The sequence below is a fragment of the Sander vitreus genome, chromosome 11 (assembly GCF_031162955.1).
Source record: "Sander vitreus isolate 19-12246 chromosome 11, sanVit1, whole genome shotgun sequence".
Lineage (NCBI taxonomy): Eukaryota > Metazoa > Chordata > Actinopteri > Perciformes > Percidae > Sander > Sander vitreus.
Genome location: NC_135865.1, coordinates 3,790,930 through 3,802,055, shown reverse-complemented (window position 1 = coordinate 3,802,055; position 11,126 = coordinate 3,790,930). Strand labels below are relative to the sequence as shown.

General features: G+C 42.1%; 1 protein-coding gene across 5 annotated transcripts; it reads right to left on the bottom strand.

Annotated features, from left to right (window-relative positions):
* Window positions 1-939: 939 nt before the first annotated feature.
* Window positions 940-11,083, bottom strand: ftcdnl1 (formiminotransferase cyclodeaminase N-terminal like 1). 5 transcript variants are annotated; one of them, XM_078263098.1, is made up of 6 exons: window positions 10,764-11,080; window positions 9,508-9,644; window positions 8,712-8,807; window positions 7,600-7,755; window positions 5,782-5,970; window positions 940-4,031 (listed from the first exon to the last, which is right to left on the bottom strand). In XM_078263098.1, exons 2-6 carry the CDS (start codon window positions 9,620-9,622, stop codon window positions 3,595-3,597), a joined length of 993 nt encoding a protein of 330 aa, XP_078119224.1. In that variant the 5' UTR covers window positions 9,623-9,644; window positions 10,764-11,080; the 3' UTR covers window positions 940-3,594. The 5 variants fall into 5 exon arrangements, with proteins under 5 accessions (XP_078119224.1, XP_078119222.1, XP_078119223.1 ...); XM_078263096.1 differs by having other exon boundaries at window positions 9,508-9,658; window positions 10,764-11,078; XM_078263097.1 differs by lacking the exon at window positions 10,764-11,080 and adding an exon at window positions 10,654-10,752 and having other exon boundaries at window positions 9,508-9,658.
* Window positions 11,084-11,126: the final 43 nt, after the last annotated feature.

Genomic DNA, 11,126 nt, shown 5'->3' with positions numbered 1-11,126 from the left:
TGGGCGCACGCCAGGAGCGGTTCACCGCCGAGGAGACCAACGTTTGCTATTGATTTTTCGTTTTGACAAAATGTAAATAAATAAATGTCACAAAAACATACTTTCTGATGTTTTGGGCTCACTCTCACTGAATCACGAGGTTATGAATGCATGCTGATATTTTTGCAATGTAGTCTAACATTAGACCGAGACGACCTCACTATAGACGATGCAGCTCTTCTGTCTCTCCTCTCCCGTGCTGCTGCTGCTGGGGAATTTGGGTTAAGTGGCATCGGCACATGCAGTTCAACATCACATCTCCTTAAGTCCTCTAATATTTCCTCATTTATGTCATCAACACATCCATGATTCATGGAAATGTGTAAAACAAGGTCATATTTTTCCTTGTATTTATGTACGGTTTGCAAAAATGGGAACTGCTGGGTCCGTGAGATGAGAGAAGCAAAGTGTATGCGCGGTGTGCACACTCTACATTACGGCCAAGCATGCGCCCTTAAAATAGCATCTGAATAATACACCACTGACTTTAGACTAGGTTTTTCCTGGTCTGTGGCGGAACCGTTTTCTGAAACTGCAAAATAGCACTAGGGGACGTTTGCGCCTGAACACGCCTCCTCTTTTTGCTGAACCGCCCCCGGGAGCGCAAGTTCATTCCCTAATTTACCGACGTGAGTCTGTGGAGGGAAAAGTCCGCTGTGCGTCGGGTGCAAAACAGGAATGATACATGCGTCGGTGTACAAAGTCAATTGTGCTGGGTGCAAGATAGGGCCCTGATCAGAGCCAGAGGTGGGAGTGAGTCACGAGCGAGTCACAAGTCACTGTAGTGAGAATCAAGTCAAGTCGGGTCTCTGCTTTCAGTCAAGCAAGTCACAAGTCAAGTCATACATAATTCTGATGATCCCAGTTTCCACATTTAAATCAGTTTAAAAAAGACAGACGTCATGAGAAGTTTTGTTTTATTTTCAAAAGTACAACCTCATAAATCAAATACAAAATCGAATTCACTTCAGCAGCCCCTGTTATGAGCCCGTTATTTAGCCAGCCGCAGCACCACATGTGCCCTGTTTAGAATTGCTGGATTAAGTTAGCTTGCCCGTTCTCACAATTAACGATTAGCATTGACATCGTTTGATTGAACAATAAACCACATTTAAGTTACATAAACGGTTCAGTTCTTCACGTAATCACACTTTAGACAGGTGTGCTGCATACGATTATAACACAGACAGTAGTATTAATGTTTAAACTTGATGTTTTTAGTAGTACAGTGCTCCAGAACTCTTACCTTGCGGAACACAAACAGAATCCAATTTTATAACCTCCGGCGGCTGCGGAGGGTCAAAAACGCTCCGCACTACGGCAAGCAGAAGGAGCATTTCAAAAGGGTTCTTAATATAATACAAGATCGCCATCTGCTGGCCAACATATAACACTCCCTTACAAGTTGTATGGTATATACAATATATTGAAGGACGGAAAGCACAGCAACAGTTGACAATAATGAACAGTACAAAGCCCGTCTAAAGTGGGGCTTGAATTTATGATCTACGCATTCCTTTATAGCCTGGCTGGCCTTGGTGCAGTTGGTAGAGCATCAGACTCTTAATCTCAGGGTTGTGGGTTCGATCCCCATGTTGGGTGGTAGTATTTTTCACCAGCTAAGTGCTGGTCAAAAAACAGGTAACACAGAATAATGCAAAAATATATATAAATGGGTCTGTAATTAAAATAATAATTAAAAGAAAGAATCACGGGTCCCTGTACAGTTGTCATGAAGGCGTAAATTAGCTATAAAGGACAAAATATTTTTTTGTAGCCTACTAGGTTGGGATTTTTTTAACATGGGGGGGGGAGGGGGTCTATGGGGATTGACTTGCCTCAAGTGGGCACTCGAGGAACTGCAGTTCAGCCCCGGAGCTGCTGCTTCAACAACACACACCGACAAACATCATTTACAGCATCTTACTGATATAATAACTTAAATAAAAAATACTTTACCTGACATAACTGGCATTATCCAAATTTAGTATCAGGACGGTCACTTAACTTAAACTTATTAGCTGAAGGATTAACGTTATCTCTTGTGATATTAAATCCAACAACAGTAAAATATTGTAAAACATCTTTTTCATCTGTGAAATTCAATGCTGCTTCAATGTTTTGGCATTTCTTTTGCATGAACATCCAAAAACAGCACAAAAGTCTGTCTTTTTCTATGAGTCTTGGTCAGAACAGCAGCAACGGCAGAGACACACCTCATAAGCCGGAGGCAGTATTTACGTATTCATATATTTATATCAATGTGCCTGTGGGTCGACTCGTGCACTGTGCTTGTCATACCCCCTCTCTCTCCCCTTTCATGTCTAAGCTGTCCTATACAAATAAAGGCCTAAAATGTCCCCCAAAAAAAGTTGTCACGTCCAGATTGCTTCCATGGTTTTGAGTTGTCAGGATGAGCAAAAAGGGACTTCAGGTCTCCAAATGGAAGGGTGTGTTCAAATCCCACTTCTGACAAGAGCTTTTTAGCTGCAAGTTTGATGATGTAGATATGTCTCCTGTAGAGGCTAAGCTGAGCTTTGAGCAACTGCAACGGATGACATTTTTGGACACACTATTGCTGACTACTGCATGGATGTATTAAGGACTACTGCTAGAGTGTGTGTGTGTGTGTGTGTGTGTGTGTGTGTGTGTGTGTGTGTGTGTGTGTAACTGTTAACCTTCCGGGCAGAACACCTGCCCAGACAAAGATAGGTTCCTCCATATAGATTGAGGTTAGTCATTAGCTCCGACATATACGTTTTTTTTCTGTGCAAAACAAGTTCTCCTTGAATATGTACATGTAGCAAACAGACTGAACAAAGTCATGATGAACATAGAAAACAGAACTGCTGTAAGGCGTGCAAAATGGACGTAATTATGAGTTATACATTTAAAAAAAAAAAATGTACTGAACTGAACAGAAGTTACACAGAAAGTCATTGTAAGACATCAAATTCCTTAATAGTGTTGGACCTGTGATGGATGGACACAGACTGACACCTTGTTGTACACCATGTGGAGCACAGTATGCATGTTATACTGTAGTCTCGGTTTGCCAGACCCTCCTCCAAAGCGCGCTGAACAAGCACAAAGAAAAAAACCCTTGGTGTCTGCCCAGGACAGTGATCACCAAATATCAGCCCAGCCCCCACACACCACTTAATATCAGCACTCTCAAGTGGATGAAAGTATCCTCTAAAGTAACCTAGACCTTCTAAATCGTCCTATTATATGTATTAATAAGTCCATATTCTTATACATAAGTAAAAAAAGGTCTTCCATATGTTTGAACTGGATGTTACATGTATGTATACAGTGTATCTAATCATTTAGAAAAGTAAAGACTGATCAGTTTTTAAATAAACTTTAAGGTGTACATTTCAGAGCAGAATTTGATAGTTACCTTTTAGGGCTATATATATATTTTTTAATAGGGTAATTTGTTATTTGTATTGTTCAATAATTTGCTAAAAACTTCATGAAAAAAATCATAAGATCTTTTTGCCAATCCCTAATGTTGCGTGAGTTTTCACTGGTTTTGGCAAGCTTTCTATTTCACATACGGATCTTGTCCTGCTCCTTCCAGAACTCGGCAATCCCTTGGGACAGTGCTAACTCTGCCAGGCCCCTGCACTCACAGGGGGTGAACCCCACCAGCGCTGTGCCCACGGCGCCGACCCCGTGCCTCCCTGCCAGCTCCGCCACCCTCGCTGTGATCAGGGAAGCTGGCGCGTGACGGTACAGCTGGCCGCCGATGCTGAAACACGGCCATGGTTTACCTGCACTCGTGTCGCCAGTTGGGCTCCCCTTCACGCTTTCCACATTACAGGCGATTTCCACGGCACCCTGATGTGGCAAAGCAAGCACCTGCACCCCTGGCAGCCCCCCCGGGGCCGACTCCCTGATGGCCGCGGCGATGCTGCGTCCCATGGCCATGTCCTGGGTGTCGATAGTGACGTTGCAGTTCATGACGTATGGACTTGCCCCAACACCTGCAGGACATCAGCCAAAATCAGAACTAAAGAAACATTTTCCAAATGTTAGACATCCTCTGTCTTTTATTTTCTTTGTGAGAACCAGTGCACCTTAGTCTCATCTAGTGATAGACCAATTTTATCGGCCGGCCGATATATTGGGCCGATATTTGTGTTTTTACGTGTATCGGCATCGGCCGATACGCGACTGCTGCGTTCGCCGATAGTTTTCCCCCGGCATTATTTACAGACAGGCGTCCACAGGCAGCTCTGTGTTGCTGGAGACGCTGCAGTTCACGTGCAGACCATGCACTGCCCCTCCCCCACTAGCAGAGTGCTGGTGCTGGAAGCCTGGCAGGCTTCCAGCACCATGGCAGTCTTAAATTACAAATCAAGCACTTTATTTCAATGGCTACTTTTCAGGTTTATTGTTTTCTTAAATGATTTAAATGTGTCGACAAAGGACATTTTGTGATGACCTGATTATATCTGTCTCATAATATGTCAGCAAGCAATGCATCATCAAGGCTGTGTTGTAGATATGGATGAAAGCCTTTTACCCTTGCACAGTTAACCATATGCAGTGCACCCATCCATATGATGCACATTGCACACATAATTTGGGTGATATGAATGTAAGATGATTGCAGAAGTGACACTGATCTGTGTTTTTGTTTATTATTTTTAAAGAAATGACAGAGCAGATTCTGAAAACAAATCCAGTGTGGCAGGGTTTACATTTTTATGATGTAAATTGAGGGAGCAAAAGCAGTATCGGCTCCAAATATCGGCTCAAGAAAATCAGCAGCCCGTATCGGTCATCGGCTAAGGCTGATGAAAAAAAAAATCGGTATCGGCACTAAAAAATCCATATTGGTCGATCCCTACTTTTACTTAAGTGAGAGTAAAAGGCCCACCTAAAAAAACAACAACATCAGTTTAAGTGTAGGCAATATTTAGAATATTTTAATTGCTTTACCTTGCTGTCACAAAGCCCTTTCCTCAGGCACTACATTTGCTCAACCGTAGAACTTCTGTATTCCTCCGCAGAAGTGCAACTGTATTACGCCGCAGATCTGCTGTTTGGGTCTGACTTTCAGTGGATTATGGAAGAGATATAAGAAAATAAAACTGAGTGATTACACAACAGTGACAGCGTAAACTGTGGAGACGAGACGATACCTTTATGAGCCAGAGTAAAAAGAAGAACTTTTCCAGAGTGAGGTTGAACGGGCCCCAAAAGGGAGAGAGGGGAAACTTCCGTGGAAAGGAAAGGGCTGTCTGACAGCAACGTAAAGCAGTGAAAATATTCTAAATATAGCGTACACTTAAACTGACATTGATGTTTTGGTGGCTAAGTACACTGCCCGTGCTGCCCCCCTGTCCACAGCAGTACATTGCTCAGCTTCCGTGTCTGTACTCCTGTCTGCGAACGCCATCTACTGTAGCTAATACACTGTGTTAATACAACCTCACCAAAATATCCAACTATCCACACATTTTTAAACAGTTCTAGTAGAAACCCAAAATACAAGTACGATGAACCTGACAATGAGCAGAATACAGTATGTCCCCTTTAAAAGAAGAGTGTTGTGGCCTGGGGTTGGGCTGATACAAACAGTTTTGTAAATACAGAGACAAAGTCACCTGCATTGTACAATCCTAGCAAAGAAATATTCTAACCTTCCTTACAGGCTCAAACATTGTCCCACGGAAGCAAGTCTGCCGTATCAAATTTAGCGTAGACTTTCTAACAGCTCTGGCTCACCTGTGAGACCAAATCGTTTCTGTGGCTGCGGCCCCATGTCGGGCCTGACTGCCTGCATGTCTGGCGTCTTTTTGAACCAGCCCATCTCCTTCCTTCTCTGTGCCAGCCCCCGCTGAAGGGGGGAGTCCGCCCAGCCAAACAGGAAAGCACTGGTGCCCTGGACCCGCTCCGTGAGTCCCTCAGCCACAGCTGAGCCTCGGCAAGAACACAGACATGTTAGTTCACCAGCAAATGGAGCGCATGTCATCACATGCACACAATTTCGGAGACACGAGAGTGATAAGAGCGGGACAGACAAAACACACCTGAGGGTGTGTAATTCAGTCAGAGGAGAATATGCAGACACATGGACCGCTCATTACGCGCATGCATAAATACAGTGCGTTCGCCAATTATGATTCTGCAATCAACACCACACACATTAGCATGCAGAGTGAACACATCGGGCATGCAGGCACACATGCTGGGTTACTGCTTATTATCAGCGAGACACGTGGCTGCTAAGTCAACTGGGAAACTGTGAAAATAACCAACAGCACAGGAAGCTAAATATCCCATCATATAGACACTCTGGATCAACTCATTACACTATACAGACATGATACAGATACTCACTTACTGTACTATAACTAAATTACTGTGGTATCATATGCTAACAAATAGCTAAAAACAGGGTTACGTGTAAATTACAGCTGCCTACTGTAAAGGAGAAATTGCAGTTTCAAGTAGGACTGCAACTAGTCTCGCTTTGCCAGACCTTCCTCCACAGCGCTGCGGAGGAGGGTCCGGCTAGTCCACACGGCATTCTGGGACGGGATATTGTCATTTCTTTAAACCAATCACAATCGTCATGAGCGGCGCTAAGTGCCAGACGGAGCAACGGTGCCTCTGCTAAATAGCCTCTGGAAGGAACTTGTTTTGGTGGAACGTGTACGTTCAAAAGTTGTTTTAGTCGTGCAACAGAAAACTCAGATTGGACAGATTGTCTAGCTAGCTGTCTGGATTTACCCTGCAGAGATCTGAGGAGCAGTTAACCATAGTCCTCAGAAATCCAGAGTTTAGAACGCCAACACAAAGAAAGGGGAAGGGGACGGACATTCAGCTGAAAAGAAGGACATCCGGTGGAGTTTCCAGCGGCACCGGAGCAATCCCAAAAGTGGATATAGACTAGGCTGCATCTAAAAATTATTTTCATTGTCGATTAGTCTGCCGGTTCGTGATTAATCGATTAGTTGTTTGGTGTATAAAATGTCAGAAAATGGTACAAAAATGTCAGTCAGTCAGTCAGTCAATTGGACCAAAGCCCAAATTGACCCAAACCATAACCCTCAAATGTCTTGTTTTGTCCACAACTCATAGATATTCAGTTTACTGTCACAGAAGAGTGAAGAAACTAGAACATATTCACATTTAAGAAGCTGCAATCAAAAGAATTTTTACTTTACTTTCAAAAAAAAAATTAGAGATTAATCGATTATCAAAATAGCTGGCGATTATTTGAATGCATGTGCCATCCCTGTGTGCACACACACACACACACACACACTTCTATTTAAGCCTCTGGGCAGAGTCATAACATGCTCATCTCTGACCTCAGCAGGTGCTGGACTGAATACAAAGAAAGAGAATGTGGCCTGAAAGCTAAGAAATACAATACAGGATCAAGACACACACACACACACACACACACACACACACACACACACACACACACACACACACACACACACACACACACACACACACACACACACACACACACACACACACACACACACACACACACACACACACACACACACACACACACAATCTCACCCCTAGCCTCTGTAGCGCAGTCCTCCACCCCCACGTCCTCCCCCAGGGGGTAGATGGGTATGAGGTCGACAGCACCCATACATGGGTGCACCCCGCTGTGAGCACGCATGTCGATCAGCCCATAGGCTTTCTCGCATGCAGACAGAACCGTCTCCCCTGGAGTACGACAACATGACATGAAAAAAATACTACAAAGCAAAGTAATGTGTTGGTAGGAGATTAAAGTATTCATCTAAAGCAGTCCGTTTTTAAATTGAAAGATGTGTGTGTCCTTGAGCAAAACTACTGATCCGAGTCTGGAGTATTCAATAGGATAAAAAATGAGGGATGGAACGATGCATCGTGAGTCGGTTAAAGTGGATATAAATGTGTAGAACAACCGGTGAGATAATAAATGAATCAGACTGCCTAGAGCGTAATCTACTTTTGATTTCACTATTTTGAGTTCAGACGTCACCACGTCTTCTTAGTGTATTTATTTGAAGAGATTCTTTTTTTCTATTTATTTAGTTATTTTAATGTGGGTGAGTTGTTTTAAAAAATCTCATTATAAATTTTTTTATTACATTTTTGTTATTTGAGATAAAATACAATTTCAGTTGCACTTTTGATAAGAGAACACATCTGTTGTTTTGCACACTTCATATAGATAGACAAAGGAATCTTTCTTCAGTCAATTGTCTGCAGCTCTTTCTGTTTAAAAAATAAATGGTGAGAAAATCGTACCTTGAACATAAAATCATGAAACGACTCGTGAGTTGAGTGTACCGTTACATCTCTAATAAAAATCAAAGATTTGGTCAAATGAAGCTGATGTATCTGGTCTTTAGGAGTGAGCGTAGGACAAACAACTGTAGAACCTCGACAGCTTTGGCTGTCAGAAGGTTGTGTTCAGGATAAGTATTCAAGAAAATGTCACTGTGTTGTGCTGCCAGACAAATGTTCATCCTGAATTAGTTTGTGTTTAAATCCCTGACAAAGCTTATTAAAGGATCCCCCCCCCCCCCCCCCCCTCAAAGGATTAAGTAGCTGACTCTGTTCTTCCCTCTAGAGTAAGAGCATGAATGTAAAAGCGTGATATTTCACCACAAGTGTAAAGGTTCAACACTTACTGATAGAGTCGATACTGGCCACAATGGTGATGACAGAACGGTTGTAGTCGTGGTCATTGAAGATGTTCAGCACTGTGGTCCCCTCGCGTCTAACACCTGGTGTGGAGTTGTATAAAAAATGGATGTTTTAGGTGATTTGCCAGAGTCTTCTCAGCTCACCAAACCAGAAACCACGTCTAACAGCATCACCAAGGACGGCTGGCGAAGTGGTTGCGGGGAAATATAGTATTGTGCTGGTGCGACTACGTAAACTCAGTAATGTGAAAAATGAAGAGTAGCGTGACAAGGAAAATTTGCCTCCAGACTGAGGTTAGCTGCCTTATCATTGGCTTTTAGCCTGCTTTGGGTTGTAACGCAGCTTGAGAATAAACGTTTTTTTAGGGCTGCAACTATCGATTATTGTCATTGTCGAGTAATCTGTCGATTATTTTCTCAATCAGTTGTCAGAAAACGGTGAATAATGTGGATCAGTGTTTCCCAAAAACCCGAGATGACGTCCTCAGATGTCTTGTTTTGTCCACAACTCAAAGATATTCAGTTTACTGTCACAGAGGAGAGAAGAAACTAGAACAATATTCACATTTAAGAAGCTGCAATCAGAGAATGTTTTTTTTTCATAAAAAATGACTCAAGCTGATTAATCGATTATCAAAATAGTTGGCGATTCATTTAAATGTTGACAACTAGTCGATTCATCTTCGCAGCTCTGGTTGAGCCGATTTTGATTTGATCAGATTACTGATTATCGCCAGTCTCATTTGATTCAAGACGTGATACAAAACAAAAGTGCACTTGCCTTCAGCGTTGTATAAGGCTGCCTTGGCCACAGTCTCCACCAGGTCTTTCCTGCGAGCCTCGGAAACGTTGAGAAGACACGCCACCAGTCTACTGCCCAGGGAAGATGAGGCCATGTTTCTGCTACAGCTGCTGCTGCTGAAAGTGCAGGACTGAAATATGAAGACTAAAGATGAACCAAAAGCTGGAGAACAGTCAGTCATATACAATATTCCACGCACACCTAAATGATTCTGTACAGAAACAAAGCAAAGATAATGACTTTCTGTGTGCTTGACAAAAAGATAAAGTCCCTTTTCAAAATGAAAAGTTAAATTCATAAGCAACACAATAGCCTTACTTGTTCTGGTAGCAAATAACTTTCAACGGTCACTCTGCTGACTTCTATCTACTTGTGCTATTGTTAGAATGTTACCATTATCATCTATTATTGTCAATTGTGGCCATCACGGCTCCTGTTCAACAAAACTTAAGAGCTCCCTTTGATTATTAATAATTTGTTTTCCTTTTTGTTTTTGATGCGACCGCATCTTTAAATGTGTCACACTGTCACTATAAACATCTATCTAATAATGTTATTCTTTTATTTATTTGTGTGTTATTTTAGAAATAAGTGGAGTATTTCTTTACTAAATGCATGGCTAAACATAAACCATAAACTGCTGAATGTCAACTGTTCCTTCTAGATTGCCTTTAATGACGATGATGGCATCAACACACATGAGCTGCCCTTTACTACGGGAAATATAAAATACTTGTTTTTGGCATAAAAAATAAATGCAAACGTTTACCATGACGACAACAGCTTATAAAAAAACTGTGAGATGTGTTTGAGTCCATCACCTTGGCAATGCGAGACTACCTTACGTCTAGACTGTATATGACAAATGATATATATGATGTATATGATAAATTATTGAAGTGTTAACGTTAAATAGTTTATAAAGTCGTCCAGTGCAGCCTATGGGAATTATGAAACCGAGTAGTGTTTCTTCATATCAGTGCTGACTGTCAGTACAGTTACAGAACATGTTCAAAGTCCACGCTGGAGTAACTAACTCGCTATTGTATGCAAGTAAAAAACAAAAAAACAAATGTAACGTTAGGCTAATAGTATCTAATATCAGTCCATAAACTAATGGCGTACCTGCGTTACATTGAATTATCTTTCAGCATTGACATGTAGTCTGGTGTTGCACCACGGTGAAAATGAGCAATTCACTGATTTCTGTAAGTAAACACCAACAGAGCACTAACTTTAGAGCAGCTGCTGTCAATCCGTGTAGGTCCTCATCCACCAAAATGAACACAAGTAGACTTTAGCATGTGTAGCTAAAGATGGTTCACTCCTGTTTTCACCTCACCCTACTGGAAACCTTGGGTTTTCTGAAGCACGCTAAATTGTCAGCATGTGACGTATTTTGCACAATTTTGTAACTACTCTTTCTTGTGCGTGAATGTATTTATGTATGTGTTCCTTTCTGCATTTATTTCTCTATTTTATTTTACCCATATGTCCTCATCCTAAGCCCTCGACTAACCGAACGGTCTGGTGTAGTTGACTGACTAGTCAAACGGAAGTAGATAGGAGTTCACCATCTCGCTCACCACACCACAAAT